Source organism: Colossoma macropomum, unplaced genomic scaffold (genome assembly GCF_904425465.1).
Source record: "Colossoma macropomum unplaced genomic scaffold, Colossoma_macropomum, whole genome shotgun sequence".
NCBI lineage: Eukaryota > Metazoa > Chordata > Actinopteri > Characiformes > Serrasalmidae > Colossoma > Colossoma macropomum.
Genome location: NW_023494793.1, coordinates 14136417 through 14158195, shown reverse-complemented (window position 1 = coordinate 14158195; position 21779 = coordinate 14136417). Strand labels below are relative to the sequence as shown.

At 37.2% G+C, this 21779-nt stretch overlaps 1 protein-coding gene across 2 annotated transcripts in view; it reads left to right on the top strand.

Annotated features, from left to right (window-relative positions):
- inpp5l (inositol polyphosphate-5-phosphatase L) overlaps positions 1 to 21779 on the top strand; it is a 53384-nt gene that overhangs the window by 7678 nt on the left and 23927 nt on the right. For both annotated transcript variants that reach the window (XM_036578568.1, XM_036578567.1), the window contains exons 2-4: positions 10174 to 10215; positions 11019 to 11119; positions 13029 to 13116. In XM_036578568.1, the coding sequence (XP_036434461.1) occupies positions 10174 to 10215; positions 11019 to 11119; positions 13029 to 13116 (231 nt within the window). The remainder of the gene's footprint in view (positions 1 to 10173; positions 10216 to 11018; positions 11120 to 13028; positions 13117 to 21779) is intronic.

The following is a 21779-nucleotide window of genomic DNA, read 5'->3' as shown; positions in this document are numbered from 1 at the left end:
GCGCCATCCTACCAGCACCTCATTAACATGAAATACAATCTAATTCATTCAGATGTTTCGGAAGGGAGCCAATAAAACGACGTCGTTCGGTAGCTTGTGAGCCAGTGGCTGTGCTCGCAGGTGGAGTTGGAGGTTGAGTAGTGAGTGCACAGCTCCCCCTACAGACCTGATTTTATAGTGTTAAAATTACGACAACTGTTTTGGTATTTTATATGATGTGGATAATAGTTTTGGTTAGTTAAGCATTTTCAAGCATTTTTTCAAAGTGTTGTTAAAGTGTTACTCAAATTTTAAAACATTTGATTTAACCACAACTTTGATTCTGAGACGCTGATGAAACAATAATAGTTACAGTTAATGCTTCGTTTTAGACTCATCAAATATGTGCACTGACTTTGCACATATTGTAATTATTCTTTTTATTTATTTTGTACAGATATTTTGTAATCTTTTGTTCTGAAATTAAATTTGTATTTTGTTATTTGAAATAAAAAAAAATCTTTCTAGTATATAAATAGGGCTCTGTAGAATCAAAACATTAAAAAAAGAACAGATAATTGAATTAAGCCATGACCTTAAAAGTTAAAACTGAAAGTATGTGGATGGATACACCCTGTTGTTTAGTAACGCTGTGAGTGAACTGAATGAATCACTTCCACAGAAAAGGATGACAAAGTTTCAGGGAAGTTCAGTGAAACAATATATATTGAGTAAAGTGTTTGTGCTCAGGATGCATTTTGCTGCAAATGAAACTTACAGTTTCTTTATTTACTGTGATGCCCTCTTGGAGATGGGTGTAAACTGATGACTTGAGTGGCACTTAGTGGCTTTGGTTGGTTTAGTTAACCCCAAAGCTTTAACAATACTTACTATATCACTCTAGTAACTCTGGGCACATTACATAGTGATTAGATACTAATATTAATAATATCTTCATTTTAGTTCATTTTTTAGAACCATCATATAGTAAAACTGCAGAATAAGGACAACATACTACACTCTCAAAACAAGTGTCTTAAGAATTAACAGCGTAAATAGCACATCTGTATGTCTAGTTAAGGACAACAAAGTGTATCACAGTCACTGTACTAGTATTGCAATACTAGTATATTTCTGCATATTATAACTGCGATACAGTTTGCAATATCTTAAAGAGGAATTCTAAATCCACCTCGAAAAAATTCTAATTTAAATTTTTACATAATTCAGTTGTTGAGGTGTAAACAAAGTCATTCTGAGTGGTTTGATGTGAAGTGGTGCACTATGGAGACACTTTCCAGCTCTGATTTCTTTACAGTGTTGGTGATAGGAGCCAGGGGTCACGTCTACAACGCAAATACAGGCATTTTGTTTACTGTCCAAAACCTCCAGTGAACCTACAGTTTATATGTATAAATAGTAAGTAATATATGTTTTCTTTGGGGACTATTTTGCCTCACAACAGTCTGCATGTGTCTCTCCACCATTAATGGATTTAAAATTAATGTTTTAGGACAAAAGCTTATCTCAAAACCATCATAAAACAAGGTCTCATCAGGCATTCGCAATCATTTAACCTTTCCATGAGTGAGCTTTTAGATGCATTAAACTCCTCAGACGTCTGGTTCCTATCACCACCACTTTGAACTAGTCTGACATGGTAAGTTTCTCTAGAATGATTCTGATTGACTTTGTTTACATTTTAGCCATTTAATTACACAGGAATTTTGAAAACCCAGCCTGCTTAAATAGGGTTGTGCAAAATCACCATTTCATTTCAGTATTTATTTATTTTATGATATTTAGTAAAATAGTATAATATATTACTTAATATATTATAATAAATGAAACAAAACAAATCCCTAAAATGTGATTTTGGTGTACGAATACTGGCACCTTGAACGGCTAACCAAGTACTCGAGTACCTGTGCCCATCCCTTAATATTACTGAATCAGCAATGTGACATAATTAAAGCTCTGCATTATTTTGAGTATCCTGAGATGCTGCTTTGACGTTTTAATGCTTATTCCAAGTGCCTGCATTGATAATGGTTAACATACAGTCCCTCCTTCCTGTCTAGAAAAAACACAGATACATGGCTGATGTTCATGAAAGTACTATTTTAGATTTATGTAAAAAAAAAAACAACAACTCCTAATTAAACCCTAAAATTATACGGTAGGGCGGTATGATATAAATTATGCTGACCAATCACAGGTCTGGATTAGTTTCTGCAGGTGATGTGAATGAAGGTGTTCAGGTAATGTAAAATGAAATTATTTTGGTGATGAGTGAACACTCATGACAAGCTAACATGGAGCTAGTAAGTTAAAGAACTAAGATGGGCCCTTTTACTTACTTATTTTGTTCTGGAATTGTTTGCCAGGTTGTCTTCCTCTCTGTTGACCTTGTTGTCCTTGCAGTGCAGTGTTATGCACAGCCTACCCACGCAGCAGCTCACCTTGCCCACCCATGCAAATAAACTATGCAAAGCCCCACTCGCCTAATATGGCAGATCCTGGCTACTTAGCTTCAGGTGTAACTTATTTGGTATTTTTAAGCTGACCCAGGAGTAGCTTTCCCAACTCAAATATTAATCAGGATAAGGCAATAATATTAGTCAGTGAAACGTCTGTGTATGGTAGTTTGGTGAAGCTGGTGAAGAGTGTGCATGTATAAAAATTCAAACAAATTCAGGCAAACAACAAGAGTCAGTGCAAGAGTCAAAAAGGAACACATGCTTCAAATAATGTTTTGGTTTAGTGGCTAAAATGAAAGCACGTCATTAACCATGGATATGGCAAAATGATAGTTTGGTGAAGAATCAAACTGACAGTTTTCCCTTACATCAGCCAAGGCATTTATGTTGTGCTTGGGTGCTGCTCAGAAACTTGTACATACCAGATGGTTAACTTCACTCCGTTCGGGTGCTTGTTGGAAGATACGCCCACCACACAGAAAAATAAAGCATGTAGGTCTGAAGAATACTCCTCCTGCTTTTTCTTTGCTGTATTAAAAAGCTGATAGATCACACAGAAGCACATCAGGTATATTTTTTTTATGTTCACTGCCAAGCTTACCATTTTTCACAGAGAGAAAAAGTGACAAGTTGAGTTATAAACTGGTGGAAACTCATTTGTTATCTTGAATCCAGAGTTTCCCACTTGTAAGACTTTGTAGGCCAAGTGCAATTTATAAGTCGGACAGCTAGTGTTTCCCAGTTTCTGACACCACTCGAATGCAACATTGGTGTCAGAAGTTATAGCACTTGAGATATGAGGCTAATGTAATGTCACTTGAGCAGCCAAGACATGTCTGTTTGCTTTTTTAGTTTTAGATTTGAGATACAAGGAAAATGTAACTAGCAAGTAACGGAAGCTTATACCATACTGTATCATCAGCGCTGTATTACTTAGCTACATTTACAGAATCTTTCTCCTTGTCCCAAATTCAGTCGATCAGCCAGGACATGTCTGCTATCTAAAGTTTTCTTTTTGTGCTGGAGCTACACGGCTAATGTAGCTAACAAGTAATGGATGCTTATACATCATATATCAGCATCATATTACTTGTTAGCTACTTTTACACAGCAGTCATTCAGTGTTTGGTGTCTGAAATTTACTTCTTTAGCACTTGAGCTAAGAGGCAAATGTAGTTAACTTGTAATGGAGCTAATACCAAACCAAAGAGCCCTGCTCAAACTGCCTAATTCATCACACACTTCCCTCAAATTGATTAGTGTTCTCGAAAAGACTTGCTCTTGTGGTTTCTGATACTGTAAAACATACTTTTTTTGGTACAAAAATGGACAAATGTACCAACAAAATTGAGGCTTTTCCTGTTTTCAGTTATGAGACATGCTTTTGTCTGTTCGTTCGAATATGTCTTGGTTATGGGGTAAAAGGAAAATAGTGCTTTTTTAAGTTTAAAACTGACTTCAGAACAGGGTCTAACTTTGTAACATGTACATAGTGGTTGGTCATTTGTTTTTTTCAAGTACCAAAGTAGGGCATTTAAGTATAGCACAGTGAATAATGTATGTCATGAGGTTGTAGAAAAAAGCTTGTATGGGTAAAAATATCCCCCTTGTGCAACACATGGTTAGCGCTAAATGGAAACTTTATGAATGCTGTCATGAGACGGGTGTGTATTGTCATGAAGCACAAATACTTCTGAAAGCCTGCAGTCAAAATGAAATGAGGCTCAGAAGATATCAGTTGACTGGTAAAACTTTATTAAAAGGACACATAAAGATAATCAAATGTTTCGTGAGAAGCAGAAACTGATAAAATACAGCAATAAATGCAGAAGGCCAAGTTATCAGTAAAGTATAATAAGTGAGATATGCTTCATAGTTTATTAAAATATCAGTCTCTCATTTTGAACTTTGAATGCTGTCGATGTTGCTTTTCGAAGTAGTAACTCCAGTAAACATCTGCTACGAACTTTTTTCCTGAAGAATCTGTTGCATCTGGAAACAAGCTTTTTCTCCTGAAAAATAAACCTAGTTAGTCCTGTTACGTCTGGAAACGAGCTTTTTTCCGGTAAATAAACCTGGTTATTTCTGTTACTTTTGGAAATTAGCTTTTTGTTTCCTAAAAAATAAACCTGGTTAGTTCTGTTACTTTTGGAAATGAGCTGTTTTTCCTGAAAATAAACCTGGTTAGTTCTGCTACGTCTGGAAATGAGCTGTTTTTCCTGAAAATAAACCTGGTTGGTCTTTCATATGGTTATTGCAAAGAAAACATGCTCATTTGTATTAAAAAGCTAGATGTTCCCAAATGTTTGATGGCCAGTGTCAGCATGTAATTCCGCTGTCTGTGCTAAAACAATCGGAATGAATGTTCCACACCAGTTCCTGAGAAGTTTTTCCATCTACATGTGTGCGATAAGAGGTTTTTGCGCTGCTTTTGTGTTGGGTCGTGTCTTACTATTGTTTGAGAGGTGGACACGGCCATGACTCGACACTCTGTTCTCAAATGCGGTGATAACCGTTTAATGAGACTCACGTTACCAGTTTAATCCTCATACACTTTCTCTCCTCATGTCTTTTTAAAGGCTTCACCTACTGTTGTCTGTGCCTCATATATTATTCAGCGTGGCCTTTGATCCCTGTTGCCACGCACTGCGAGTTATTGCTGCTCTTTGTTCAAACTCCCTTTATCTAAAGCTTGTTTAGGTTATTAAAGAGTAAAGTGATGAGGGTGATGTATTGGACTTGTTAATGAACCCAGTTGCCATATGTCATGTTCTGTAGAGTAGCGTAATAGCTGCAGGGCTTGACGTAAAAAAATTTGGAGGACTTGTCCTTTAGACAAGTAAATCCACATTTTACTTCTCTGAAGGCCGAAATCGCTTGGATAAGAGTTAAATACCGTTTGCAGATTACTGCTGCATTGTATAAGTTTATTAAAATGGTGCAGTTCACACTGAAAAATTTATGTGTATGTGAGAAAGAGAGAAAGAAGGGAGAGAAAGTGATTCAGTCCTCCATTTCGTACAACTCTTCTGATTCAAGAGAGAGATAAAGGCAGAGAGAGAGAGGAGAGAGAAAGATTTGAGGCTACTCAATTTAAATGGTGTTCCTTTATCACTTTTTTCACAACAAACTTGTCACTAAGACTCAGTATTGTTATCTCTTTCTCTCTCTCGCCTTCTCACTCATTCACAAGGTCAGAGGTCTATCAGCCAGCACTAAGTACCAGCTGGAGTGCTAACGTTCAATAACAGTAATGAAATTAAAGTCACTAACTAGTTAATAAGCATTAACCAAATTCTGCTTCTTAACTCTAAATGCATTTAAAGGGCACATATACTACATTTTGTAAATGGCTTCTGTTTTGGTCGGCTGTCCTGTTTTGTGTTATGTTCGAAAAAGCAGTCAGCGCTGAAACACTCCTTGCAACATCAGTGTGAAAAAGTGGAGCTAAAGTGCTATCGGCTAATATATGTAAATGTGTTGGGTTTTATGACATCACAAAAATAATGAATACAAACCAGGCTGTTATATGGACTGTATGGACCAGTACATTTTCAAACTCTAACAATGTTTACGTACTACATAAAACAAAGCAAGGCAAAAAACACAAGGCAAAGTTGTTTTTCCATAATATAGACCCTTTAATGTTTGCAAAACAGGCACACTCGTAGTGAAAAGACGTTAACAAATATGAAAAAATATCGAAAAAACGAAATCTAAAATGTGCCATAACTTTTGCACAGACCACATTTTATGTTTTGTTTTTTCCCCATAAGTTAAATTCAGGAAATAAACCGTAATTGTGCATTATTTTTTGTAAATTGTGCATGTGCCGAAGTTTTGTGAAGTGATATTTTAACTGATTTTCACTTAGAAAATCAACAAAAAGTCATTTGACCAGTGGTGCCCAAACTTTTGCATATGACTGTATAGCTTCTTGTGTAAATTTGGGCCTATCAGTATATGCCAAAAATAATTTAACACCAGAATAATGAAATCAGATCAAATTGAGTTGCAATTCAGTTCATTCATTCATTTCTTGAAATCCGTCTACTAACTATGGGCCTCATTCCCCAACAGCTTCCTAAGTTTGTTCTTAAATGTGTTGTTGAGAAGGTTCCTAAGAAAAAGTCTATGTCAGATTCATGACGCGTTTTTAAAGCGCAGAACTGTTCTCACCTTTGTGCTCTTGAGATTGTGTAGATTCCGTTCTTACCTAAGAACAAACCCTGAATAAGAAAACACTGGTGAATGTCAGAATCTTCATCAAAACTGAATGATCTTATGTGTGAATCTGTTGCCTTTGATTTATTAAAACACTGTAAAAATGAGAGGTCAAGTCAACTTAAAATGACTTAGTAACTAATTACATGGCTTTTCTTGAGTTGACTCAACTTGAGGACACCAGAGTTCACCCAACTCAAACTTCTTAGTGGAGTTAAAAGTTCTCCCAGCTACTGTTTCTAGTTTCTCTATCTCAGGTAGAAAAACAAAACTGAATTTGTGTTCTTTTACTCAATTTCCCCACTAGCTGGCATGCCTTCCATCACATAGTCCCATCTGGCACTGGTTTCCTCTTGGGCTTCCATATATGCATATATGGACACCTAAGTTATTGCTTATTAAGGTATGCAAACTCATAATCTCCTGATGTTGGGATGAATCATCATGAATCAGACAGTTGTACCACATGAGGCTATACCATGCTTTAAAGTCAAAGCAACAAATGTTTTTTCCAGTGTATTAAACATTTGTAGACACAAAATCTGAGTTGCTTCATGTGTTCCTGTGTGGTGCAGTGGACAAACCTGTCACCCCAACAGGAGGTTGTGGGTTTGAGCCCCGGTCATGCCATAGCCATCATAAGTAAGGAAAAATGTCTAGCAGTGTTATGTGATGGAAAGAGTCCTAGCTAGTGAGGAAGTTGAGTATAAAAAAGCAAGTTCATTTTATTTACCTAACTGAGATGTAGAACTGAAAAATTAAGGGAACGTTTGACTCAACTAAGAAGTCTGAGTTAAGTCAACTCAAGAAAAGCCATGAAATCAGTTACTATATCGTTTTGAGTTGAGCTGACCTCTCATTTTTAACAGTGTATTAGTAGTTTATTTCTGAAGAACATCAAACATTTTTGTCAAGCACTAAACATTTTTGTTACTAGTTTTTGTAACTTGAAGGTGTCTTAACCAAATCTGATTGTTGCATTGCTGCCTGTCTGGTTTTTGAGACTCAGACTGTTGACGTGTGAAAACAGCATTTGTTGTCATAACTGAAATACTTTAAGAGGATCCTGAAGATGGCATCAGGACTGGTTGTATGTGATGTCTTATCTTTAGTATGGACGTCACAATACCAGACCTTTGGCACTGATATCAAGCAAAGTATTAAAATGCTTGATTCCAAAACAGTACAGTGTTTGGAATCAATATTTTAAAATATTAAATATTTAAAATATTCAAATTGTTAATTAACATTTAATTAATGCTATTTAGCACAGGTTGGTTGAATAAGATGTGTGTCATTGCCTAGCGCTGTTGCCTCACAGCAAGAAGGGCCTGGGTTTGATTCCCCAGCTGGGCGACCAGGGTCCTTTCTGTGTGGAGTTTGCATGTTAACCCCATGTGTGTGTGGGTTTCCTCCCACAGGCCAAAGACATGCAGTCAGGCCAGTTGGAGATACTAAATTGCCCCTAGGTGTGAGTGTGTGTGAATGTGTGTATGTCTGTCCTGTGATGGACTCATGACCTGTCCAGGGTGTTTACTGCCTTCTGCCCAGTGGGAAGAGGCTCCAGCATCCCCTGCGACCCAGGAGGATAAGTGGCTTAGAGTATAAATGAATGAATGAATGAATAATTCAGCACTGAAAAAAAGACTGTTTTAACTTAAAAGTCAGTAAACTCAGTGTCTTCAAATTTTGAGTTAATTAAACTTCTAATAAAAAGTAACAGAACAATAATCTATTTTTTAAAGTTAAAACACTGACTCTTTTTTTTACTGTGAGTCTTTTATCAATGCAAAACTAACTGTTTGCAAGTAACAATACAAGTAACTGAATTTCATTTGAAAAAGACCATCCAGGATTCATCATTCTCTCTATTGCCTAAGAGCAAAAACAGGTTATACCTAAGTTACTAAATAAAACTTGTGTATATGTTTTCACTTGTATGTAGGTAATGGTCATGTCCCTGCCCTTCTGAATTTATTTAACATGTGCTATTTGATTTGCTAATGGGCTGTATACAGTGTCAGTGTTAACCTGTTTTACAATTGAATTGAAAGGATTGAAGGTTGGAGTATTGAATTGTTTACCATGATATAATATTGAAAAAGCACTGAATTTTCAGTACGTCAGCGCTGGTTTATGCTGCCGTTTTTAGCAATTTTGCAAAATGTCTGCATAATTCAGATGAAAACAAAACCATTCAGAGCAGTTTGATGTGAAATGCTCTGTCCTAGAGAACAATAACGAGTCAGAATTGTTCACAGTGGAACCAGACATCCAAAGCATTTAATGCCTCTAAACACAGAAAGTTCCCTCACAGAAAGCTATTACATGGATTGGTCACAAATACACAGCCTGATGCCTGAGAGTTTTGCGATATAATTCTTTTTTTGTGATCAATATTTTTATTAACAAGTAAACACATAGAACATAAGAACTATGTTCAAAAAGCCCAAGATATGCCTATAGGGCTCTTCACAATAGATACAGTATAGAGTCAATATTCACTACTAGATATCAAAGTAGCAATGATAAAGTTTTTTGAAAACTTTTTAAAAAATATATTAATGGCAGAGGTATGTCCCAGGGTTATTATAGTTTTGGAATTAATTATTTGTTCATTTTTATTTCTAGTTTATCATTTTGATTTTTAAATTCAGTTTAGTTTTAAAGGTGCATTAATAGTTTTAGTTTTGTTTTTATTTTCTAAGAAATAATAGTAATAGTTACAATGAATGCTGTAATAGTAGATCTTTGATAAAGGCAGAATAAAAGAACAGTAGACTGAACTCAGCTCAGCTCCGGTTTTTCTTGAAGACAGCCGAATTTACTTCTAAACTCTCATTTACGCACTGAAAAAAACAAAAAGTAAAGTTTTTAAATTAGTAATTCTATTTAGTTTTAGTTGGTTTTGCAGCAGGCATTATAGTTTTAATTTAGTTTTTATGTTTTTGAAAATGGTCATTTTTTATTTTTATTACAGTTAACAAGCACATTTTTTCATTTGAGTAATAGTTTTAGTTAACTATATTAACCTTGGTTAATATTTTTTTCATATTTACCACTATTTTACTATAATCAACATTTTTTGGGGTTATTTTTGCATTTTGACACCTGGTTCATATCACCACCAGTATAAAATCAGTCAGTAAGTTTCTTTACAATGAACTATTTCACACCAAACCACTATTTATGCCTCAATGACTGAATCATACAGAAAAAAATAGTGGAATTTACCTTCAGTGACCAGCAGACATTCATACTCTTGTTTGACTAAAAGTTAACTGAAGGCGCTTGGTGTCGGTGCTAATGTTTCACAGTTGGTTTGTCCTTTATTGGCTGAGGTGAAAATGGGGATCTGACAGTTGAAGTTTGTGGCCTTCTGGCCAAATTACTGATAGAAGGCCTTTGTGGAATTGGGCTGAGCTTTAAACTCATTACAGCCTCATTGTAAAAGTGCTCCGAGACTAAAATCAAATTCTCTGTCCCTCAGCTCGGCGAAATCGAGAGCGACTGGCTCCGGGAGTTCTTCACGGTGAGTTTGCCAGCAGTCAAGTGATCATGCAATAACGCTGTTTAACAGACAGGCTTTTGTTACATTTATGGCCAGCAATTCTTGCTCAGATATAGTCTGCCAAGTGGAGCTTTTATAGAAAGCATATTAAATATGCAAACACAGACAGGTGCATTTAGAAGTGTGGAATAATGTTTCATGTAAATTTTCATGTAATTAAATGAAATACATTAAATATACCATAATACCTTATACAGTATAGAGTATATGAATATTGTGTGTAAATATAGTTATAATAATAAATACTAGTTTTCTGTCTGTTTTTTAATGATCACACTTGAAATATGATGCATTCTGGATTTTTTTTTCTCAACATTATCAGCAGGTTATACAGCAGGGGTGCTCAATCCTGCCCCTGGAGGAGATCTGCTACCCTGCAGAGTTTAGCTCCAACCCTAAACTAACACACTTGTTAAAGTTGATGAAGATCTTCAGGGGCATCAGAACATTAGGTCAGGTGTTTTCGATCTAAGCTCTCCAGGGTGGTCGATCTCCAGGACCAGGATCTACAGCTCTGCTCTTCATTTTTCCATACAAATAAAATGTGTTTTTTTTTGTTGTTGTTATTTTTAAACAGCTTTCTAGCTCCTAATTATGTGAAGTTGTGCAGGGCTAGAATATTACAAGCACACATTTATCTGCAACCAAATTGGTTTCATGTTGTTGAAAATTAATTCCGAGCTTTTGAAGTCATTCAAAATGATGACTAAATGATCATGAATTTTTTTCATTATTTATTATTTCTTCTTTTGTCTGTCTGACAGACTGTGCACACATACAAGCCCCGCTTCGTTGCCCTGCACTTCCAAGAGGTGGGGGGGAAAGACTACACGGTCAACATGGCCCACGCTGAGAGCTTCTTTGGGTAGGTTTAACTCCATGCATTTGAAGACTGCCCTTTGGTGAAATAGCGTAGCTACAAAAACGTGAATTAATCGCTATTGTAGTTAATGTGTTAATAACGCGTTAACGTCATAAATTATTTAGGCCGTTGTTTTGTTAATGGCATTAACACAATTTCCAAGTTTGACAATTTAAACCACCTGTAGTTTCTGCCTGAAACACAGCTGCACGTACGCTGTTGCCATGACTTCACCACTGTAGTCCTCTCCATCAAATACAGCTTTTAAATACCAAGAAGTTCCATTGATAGTTCTATTGATAAAACCCAAGTTCTGTCCAGCTACTGCTATGCTGTGAATTTATTTATCCCTGAAGGAATCTTAAACACAAACTCCACACTGATGTCTGCAGTATCAATAATATCAGTAGTGTTAGCAGTGTAAGACGCTTCCGGCAGGCTGTTTTGTACAGTGCTCATGGGAAAACCGTAGAGAAATCTACAAGCAGCAAATAATCAGTGCAGCTGTGACTTTTGAGCAGCTTACTGGCTAAAGTTTTTCATTTAAGGCACTATTTGCATATCCTGTGCAGTGTCTTCAGACAAAAGGAAGGGTCAGAGTATGGGGTCGGCCTGGTGTCCTGTCTCTAGGCAACTTGGGGTTAGGTACTGAAGGATGATGTCAGTAACAGATGTTCTCAGCTAGGGTCAAACTCATGACCTCTAGACAGCTCTGCTGCTAAGCTGTCTATAATTTGTTCAAAGTAGGGATGAAACAGTATGAAAATTTAATATATTACAGTTTGTAGTATAATTGCAGTACCAGTATCAACCACAATTTAAATGAAAGTTAAAGAAAAACCAGGACTGTTTGCTGTTCAGATTGTAATATAAACATGTCTGTGCAGGCTGAGTGTAGTAGTGAGCTTTACTTCAACTGTAACTGTTTAAAAATCATACACTTTTATCAATTTTAAATAGCATGATTTTCATTTTTTATATACTTTTATAACACAATGTGTAATTCAAATAATTGTATATTGCAATATATCATTAAAACTGTTTTTTAAAATTAATGGTCAGCTTTTTAGTGGGGGGCATCCCAGTTCATCTGCAGGACCGGTCAAAATTCTTCCCCCAGTTTGAGCTTGGTCAGAATCGTTATACCAGTGTGCCACAAATAAGCAATTATAATGCTTATTTATAATATCCTTTTCTTCTCCTCACTTGACTCTCTCACTTTGGCTTTTGGACTAATTATTAATAAGTTATTTCAGTTTGTTACACTGGTAAACTTATGTTCATGTTAACACAAGTGAGGAGGTTCAAACATCTTGCAATATTCGCACTGTCAGGCAGGTCAGCAAACGATGAGGGCGACGTGTGCAAATGCACACACACAGTCCATCTTTTGCTCACATTCATTCAGTATTTTCACTCATACAAGGGTTTATTTTAACGATAACCTGACTTCTTCTTTCCTGAATTAAATTCCTGATTAAAATCAAGCTTTCAACAATTAATGAATTGTGTTTCAGAAACTACAGAAAAACAATATAATATAGTACTTTGCTTTTTGACAAAATTTCTTTATTCGACTTTTCCGCAAACAGACTGACCATCAGAATCAGACTTGTTGTTAGTTTTCGGACATTCTTTCCATTCAGATCCTAAGGAATAAAATCAAGTCCGGCTCACAGTTATTTCCTGGGCAAAAAACACACACACACACACTGTATATATTATATATATATATATATATATATATATATATATATATATATATATATTACTGTGATATACATTTTCGGCCATACCGCCCACTACTAGGTCAGTTCTTTTAGTCTGTGTGTTCAGAAGCGCTCTTTATGTTTTGCTTGGCTGAAGAATGATGTTTATTTCCCCTGTACTCTCACTTTTCCTCCTATTGTAGGGCCATCGAGTCCAGCTCTGAGATGAAGGACTTTGACCGTGTGTGTGTGTATGTGGACAGTCATTTCAAGGCAGAGGACAACTTTACGGTGAGTGTAATGTAGATACAGACAGCACTGTCTGGGATGATACTGTTGGGTGATGGCTGTGTCCAAAACTGAGACACCTTGATGCTCGATCTGTTTTATGAGTCGGTGTTATGGAAGGTAGCATTTTGTCCTGAATTCAGTAACAATAAGGTTTGTGGGCTTTGAACAAAATGTTAAATGTTATCTCCTCCTCCCCAGAAAAAAATGCATTTTCAGAAAGCTAGAAAACTTTCAGAAAGCACTTTTTTAATCAACATAAACTAAACTTTGAATGAGAATGAAATACAACACATATGGAAGACTCTACATTCGGTAAGACAGATGAACACTCAGCCAAACAGTTTCTAAAATGCTTTTATTCTCAATAGGATGAAAGCTATGCTGGTTTTCTCATCAGTAATAAAATCCTAAAGGAACGTGATATTCAAAACTGCATTTGCCTGGCCATTTCTACCATCCACAAAATCTGAAGTCTCTACCCTTTTGGCATATTTGCCTTTTTCAGAAAGCTTGTTATTCTACAGGCTGGTAGAATTTGATGCTTGATTCTGCATCACATCAAGAAAACGTTCTGTCCCACTTGAATAACCACGCCCACTTACCCAGCCTTCATACTTCCACTGCCACAGCTGCAGTTTCACAAACAGACATCTCTGATGAACAGGAGAGTGTAGAACAGTGATGTAATGTCACATACCACAAACAATAAATCAGATAGCGTGATGTACAAGCCATACAAAAATTCGCCTGTTTAACTGAGTGACAGTCTTGGATGCTTCAGTTACGTTCCGAATGAAACTGAAAACGCAGCAGACCCTCGATCACCTTCTGTTGTCTAGTCCATTGATATTAAGTAGCCCACTTTGTTTTCAAGGCAGTAGGCATAACGGAATGACCGTTTTTTGGAGTCAGACTTAGCCTAACATGGACAACAAAGCGATTACCATGCTTGTGTTTCCTCTCATACCACCCGAAAAGCTGTGTAGCTTGGCAGCTGGTATTAAGATTAATAAAATATATGTAGATTAATAAAATATATGTTCCAGTATATTTATACACACACACACACATATACATATATATTTGTGCCACTATTGTGTATCACATACTTGACCCTCACATGCTCATGATTTAGTGACTGTGATCTTAGAAGGCTGTTCTCTGGTGCAGCCATCGTTGAGCTCTCCACCAATGCACAATGACCACATCCCCTACCCTGCCCACTCTAATGAGGCAACCAATCAGAGCAGTGGTCATTTGCATACAAAATTATCACCCAGAAAGTGACATTTTCTTCACAGAGCAGTAAATGAAAATAAGGTTAAAACACATCATACAAAGGCTAAATTAAGGTTGAATTTGTTTTATACACTCCACGGTTGTCTTTCAGCAAGAACAGGGAACTATATTTAATTTACAAAAAGAGCAAAATATGTCTCATTTAAGTTAAGCCTATCACAAATAACTTATATCTGTATGCAAGCCGGTCTCTCTCCACCACTACTGGTTTCTTATGTGATTTTTTTTCCTGATTGTGGCAATGAAGGGTGTGGCCTGCAGTAATCAGCCAGTTGAAAGTCCCTCAGCAAGCAGCATGTTATGCGTACATTTGATTCGGACATGAATCAAATGTAAGCATAACATGCCTTTAAATACTGAGCAGCATCTTCAGGAATAGTTTGCGACCACCAGATGGAGTGCTGCTCCAGGCTGAAAAAGACTGGATGTCAGCCTTTCTGCTGTCTTATTTATCTGTTTTATCCTTATCTAGAATAGCACTTCAAAGTAAACATAAGGTACCCAAGCCCTATTGATCTCTGTGTATAACCATTTGGCTCTGTATCCTGTTTTAGTTCTGTGGAAATGGCTTTTATGTTTTTTAGTGGCCAATTTTCCTCCTCAAATGAGTTTTCATGCACCAGTCTTTATGAACAGTTCCTGAAAAACAGAGACTACTAAATGACCGAAAGATCTGTGGCGTGTTTAAATTGTGGTTTCATTAGACTCATGCACATTTCTGACAGGTTAACCATGGCTGCAGGGAACGTTCTGTGGTCTGTAACCTCTCACGCACGCTTAGACGGATGTTAGGAGTCTCAGCTTAGACAGAAAGCGTCTGACCTTCAGCCACACACACGTCAATATGGTGATAAAAGGTCTCCCTTCAGAGAGCAGCGCGCCGAGCAGTTAGTAGATAATTAACTCAAAGTGCAGATTTAGATGAGTTAAGATGTGTATGGTGGTGTGTGTGTGTGTGTGTGTGTGTGTGTGTGTGTGTGTGTGTGTGTGTGTTAGTTAGTGAGTGTGCCTCTATTTTTGCCTTTTCGCACAACTGCAATCTGCAATCTGTGCATTTACTGGTAAAAGCTGCTCTTCACTGTGACCACTAGGGGGAGTAAAGGTCAATGTGAAAACCTCACCAGTCAAAACTCTTGTATGTGATCTGGTTAGATACAATATCTTTCACCTGTCAGTCTTATTGTATTTAAACCTCATGACCTTTACTTTGTACGTGTTTTCCTTGTTGACAGATCACAGTTGAAAGCAGAACTGCTCAACATGGCTTCCTTATACATATGTGTGCAAAAACGTGGGCACCACTGGTCAAGTTATGTTTTGTTGGTTTTCTAAGTGAAAAGAAGTGAACACATCCTCTACAGAGACACACTTCTGCACATTTTAATGTACAGTTTGTACTGTTTATTAGCTAAATCTAACATATTGGGAAATAATTTTGCATAAAATGTGGCCTATGCAAAAGTTACGGCACATCATTATATTGTATAGAAAGAGAGCAAATAAATATACATTATGCAGTAAAATTAGCAAAAAATATGTTTATTTTGCATTTGAGACCTAAATATGAAGCTGGACCTTCTTTTTTGAGGTTTTGTATGTGACAGTAATATGAACGTAATTAAATTTGTTCTCTATAGTGGATGTCTTAGCTTATTTTTACCTAGAAAATCAACAAAACATGCAATTTGACAGGGGCTGTTCAAACTTTTGCATGCGACAGTATCCTTGCTCATTTTTATTAGGCAGTTGTTTGTAAAAGGTATTGTTCAATTGCAGTATCATCGTAACTGTAGGGTAATCCACATATAAGAATTAAAAAGCCTGCATCCTTAATTTGTCAAGTATTTTTTAATTTAATCTGAAGACTTTTGTAGTTTTGTAGTTTTATCTACCAAAAAACAGCCATAATTCATTTTTACATGAATTACAGTCTCTTTTTATCCCTTAAAACAGGCTAATGCCGTTAAGACAGAATTGTGCTTCATTCAAAAAGCAGTCCCGGCTGAAAGGAGTTGGAAAGCTGTTTAATCTTTTCACCACATCTTCCACCTTAATAACTCTAAAGACTGTCTGCAGTAACAACACTCTGCACCACATCAGCGTTAGTGGGAGGGAGGCTTTAGAACGCATAAAAGGATACATTTAAATTCAAAACAGCATCTTGACTTAAAGATGCATTGTGTAAGGTTTTCCTGTTAAAATGGAAAAAAGCAGCATTACTGAGTCAGGAGAAAAAGGCTGCTATAATACAGTGTGAAAGCGCTGCTGCCCTGTAAAACCTGAAACATTGATTTAAAAGTCTGAGATGTCAGGTCAGATTTCGCTGGACTTTTTTTGACCACGTCATACATCTTTATGTATTGATATCACATGCACAGGCTCAAATAGAAGGTCCAGCTAGATGTTTAGATTAGATTAAGTGACCCTTATTGGTCCCACAATGGGTCAATTTCACCTCTGCAATCTAACCCATTTGTGCAGTGAAACACCACATACACACTTGTGAAGACACACACTAGGGGGCAGTGAGCACACTTGCCCAGAGCGGTGGGCAGCCCTATCCACAGCGCCTGGGGAGCAGTTGGAGGTTAGGCACCTTGCTCAAGGGCACCTCAGTCACGTACTGTTGGCTCAGGGGATCGAACTGGCGCTCACAGCGCTCAGGAAAGAGGTCTGAAGACCAACCCGCAATACCACCAGAGAGGTCTCCAAATGCACAAAACCTACACAATATAGCTTTAAATGTACTTTTTAAATGTACATTTTTCGATTGTTTTTATTGGTCCATTTTGTAATGTTCACACAATGGAAAGAGCAGCAAATGAGCATTAAGAAAAAAAATGTTCTAGTAACCATTGTAAATCAGTCTTGTCAATAAAAGAGAGTATTAGAAAAGTGTTGTAGAACTGGCGAAGCCCTTTGAGAGAGAGAATAAAGCAGTGATGTTCGAGAGATTGGCAGGGTATTAACCTGTCGCCCACCCAGGTGAGGAGTGATAGACCGTGTATGTTGTGAGTGTGTGTGTGAGGGTGGGCGTCCGCATTTGTTCCACACTCTGATGGACTGGGTTAATGTGTGGGAATGGCCGGCCAGTAGGCCGAGTCAATACGTTTAAGTCCAGATTAAAACTATTGATCAGGACCCTCAGTCTGGACATGATAAATAAACTTGGGGGAGGGCTGGGTGGGCTGGACATGTTTGGGGTTCTGAAGATGTTAAAGTTGAACAGCTGTTACCTTTCAGCCAGCCCTTATCTCAACCACATACATACGTTAATTATGCATTATTATACTGTTGTGTGCAAAAGTTTGAACAACCCTCGTGAAATTACACATTTTGTTGGTTTTCTAAGTAAAAATAGGTCACATCTCTACAAGGACTTAAAGGGGAATTCCACTGATATTTCAAAATTGCTGCATAATTCACTGGTTGAGATGTTAAGTCATTCATTGTGGTTTGATATGAATTGGTTCACTGTAGTGAAATTTGCTCATGCTGATTTCTTTACAGTGGTGGTGACAGGAACCAGGGGTCAGCATGTCTACAGTACATTTTATTTACTATCCAAAACTACCAATGAACCTACAGAAATACATTTTAGGCCAAAATAGTATTGCAAAACTATTGCAAAGCAGTGTTTTTGTACATATTTCATGTAAGAATTTTCTGTAATGGAGCTTTTGGAGGCATTAAACTCTTTAGACGTCTGGTTCCTGTCACCACCACTGTTAACAATTTTTACTCTGTATGTTTCTCTAGAATTGAGAATTTCACATCAGACCACTCTGAATGACTTTGTTTACATCTTAACCATTTAATTATGTAGTTTTGAAAAATCAGGGGAATTCAGCTTTAAATATGGCATTTTTCTAGAGTTTAACATATTGCCAGGTTTTGCCAAGGCCTTTTCTGTTTTCCCCCCAGTATGTGAAGTTCATCAAATAAACAGTAATTGCACTTAAAATGTGCAGAAGTGTTTTCTCTGCAGAGGAATTGTTCACTTATTTTCACATGTAATGTGAACAGGGTACCCAAACCTTTGCACTTGACTGTAAATGCCAACATACAAAATCTGCTGTCCACCACAGATACACACACACGTACAAGCACAGGGACACACAAAACAGAGGGTCTCTTGCACACTCTCAGCTTCAACACCTATCTTCATTAATCAGGTCAGTGCAGCGTTTAATAAAAATTTATTGACTTACAAGTGATTTTTTATCAAAACACCATTTATACTGCTGGAGCCTCCACACACACACACACTCTCCTGCCCAGCAAAGCGATGATCTACAACCTCCAGAAAACTGATAACTAATCAATATAGATGGCGTGAGAGAAATGAGAAGTGTGGAATGGGGACGCCGTTTGCTTAGAGGTGGTTGTGTTGGCTGGAAGCCGGTGGGCTGGGGGGTCACATGTGTAGATGTGCCTGGAAAATGATTTGTTAGCATCTTGACAAGACGGAAAGACTTTAAGGGGAAACTCCACTGATTTTTTAAACTTTCTGCACAATTTAATTGCAGAGATGTAAACTGTGTCATTCAGAGCGGTTTAATTTGAAATGCTTGGTACCAGAGAAACTTGCAGAGTCAGAATTGTTCATAGCGGTGCTGATAGGAACCGGGCGTCTGAAAAGTTGAATGCCTCCTATGGCTCCCTCACCGAAAGTTATTACATGAAGTCCTCACAAATGCACTGCATGATAGCTGAGACAGTGTTTTAAGATAGTTTTGTGATAAGATTTTGGCCTAAATGTATTTTAATACATTTATTTTAATCCAATCATGGCAGAGGGGTACATGCAGGGTGTTGTCCCCAGAGAAACCTGACTTTTTCATATTTTACCGTCATCAACTTATACACATAGACACTCAGAAGACGTGTAAGTTCACTGGTGGTTTTGGATAGTAAATAAAGTGGGTATGTTTGTGTTATAGACATCACCACCCCTGATTCCCATCACTACTATTGTAAAGATATCTCAGTCAGGAAGTTTCTCTACTATGAACTTACTTTACATCAAACCAATCTGTGCTTACATTCCAACCACTGAGTTATGCAGAACTTTTGAAAAATCAGTGGAATTCCTATTTAAGTGTGTCTCTGTAGAGGATGTGTTAACTTATTGTCACTTAGAAAATCAACAAAACAGAAGTGCTCAAAATTTTGCACATAGCTATATAATAATGCGTAATTTATATGTGTGTGTATGTCTTTACAGTGGTGGCGATAGGAACTAGGATTTGCACATCTATAATGCAAATGTAGCCATTTTGTTTACTATAAAAACCACCAGTGAACCTACATGTCTTTTTATATGTAATGTTGATAATGGTAAAATATCTGCTAAATCTGAGGAAAACAAGTTTTTTGGAGACAGTTTTACTTTACAACACCCTGCACGCACCTCCACGAGTGTAATTTAAATACAGTTCCTGTCACACAAAAACCTTTTGGTGGCACTCCAGTTACTCTTTGTGTTGTGTTAAAATATCTCGATGAATGGACCAGTGGAAATGGTCCAGAATTACTAGGGAAACAATCATATTACATTAACTTAAACTTCTCCTGTAAAGTTACCATTTTAGAGATCCAGGGTTTTGTTTCAGCAGCAACAATATATATTTTAGAAAAAACCCTTCTCAAAACTATTATAATGTCTCAGGCATTAGTGCATGTGGAACCATTTTAAGTAATAGCTTTTTGTGTGGTTCCTATCACTACCACTGTGAACAGTTCTGTAATTTTCTCTAAAATGGAGCGTTTCACATCAAACCACTCTGAATGACTTCATTTAAATTGTAACAAATTAATTATGTGGACCTTTTTTAAAAAGTTGGTGCCGAAATGAAACAGAAATGGTGGCATTTCCCTTCACGACTTGCTGTATTGAGAATTACGGACAGACATCTTTTACTTTCATTATTAAGTGTTATTAATATTAAGGAAAAGCTAAAGTGAATTTTATATATATTTAGTTTGGGCAAAGGTTTGGGCACCCATGTTCAAATGACATGTTTTGCTGGTTTTCTATGTAAAAACAAGTTAACAGAACCTGTAGAGAGAACACACGTCTGCACATTTTAAAGCGCAGTCACTGTTTATTAACTGAATTTAACACATGGGAAAATAAATAAAACATACAATGTGACTTGTGCAAAAGTTATAGCACATTTTATGCTTTTTTTTCTTATATATTACAGCTAAAACTGGCAGAAAAATATCATATTTAAATTTGTTCCTGTTGTGTTAACTTATTTTCACTTTGTAGACTGTAAATTACCAATAGATAATCATCCACTAAAGGTCTACAGTGAACCAACTAAGTAAAGTTATTGCGCATTTCAGTTGTTGTCGCTTTTGAACAGGTAATACTTAAAAATGATTTTAGAAAGATTTATTTTGTGATGTTAGGTGTTTGGAATTTTTTAGGAGGTGCGTGGTCCCAGGTGGAGATGTTTTTTGGGGAAACAGTGATCACTGAGCTTTTGGCTTTTAATCTGCTTCCTGCAGTAATGTCCAGCCTTAGGGCTGGTCAACTGAAACGCACTGTCATATTAAACAAGCATCACTTTGCTCACAAGATTTATTCCCTCCTCCTGGGGACGTTCTGTCACAGCCTGAGCAGCTGTGTGTGTGTGTGTTTGTGTGTTCAAGGGGTTGTTAAGTGCAGGCGCTGCAGTGCGAAGTGTCCCAGAACGGCAGGTGATTTTTCTTTGGCCTGTGTTGAGCCCGCGCTGGGCCCACGCTGGGCCTGCAGTGGGCTCCTGTGTTTAATCACTGTGTGATTGTTTTAATTTTCTGTCTGTATTGATCCTGGCAGGGCACGATTGATGAGCGTGTGCAGAAGCGGGCAGCTAGTACATTAAACCCACTCACAGGTCTGTCAGCTCTGAGTGGTGAGCGTGCGTGAGGGCGTGCTTCTGCACATACTTGTTAAAGTCAAGTATACAAGTGTTTTATGTTCCACACATTGATGTACTTGTGTTGTGTGTTGACATGATGGTCTTGTACATGAGTTTTATGTACTGAGAAAGTGGAGATGGCACCAATCCAATACTGACTATCAGTACTGGGCTCTTATCAGCAGAAAATACTGGGTTTCACAGTGAACACGATCCACATACAATCCTAAGCAAAGTGATTCAGTTAACCCTCCTGTTATCCTCAAATTAACTAACATCTTTTAACCTTGGGGTCAGTTTGACCCCAGCAATTTGAACCTCTGGGAAATATCAAAGTTCTCATGGGAATTATGTTTTCCCCTCACCCATGTGGTGTGAACTATCAGTGGTTCTCTTTGGTTATGTTAGGTTAGGGCCCTAAAGCAGAGGGAAGTTTTTCAGCATCACAAAATT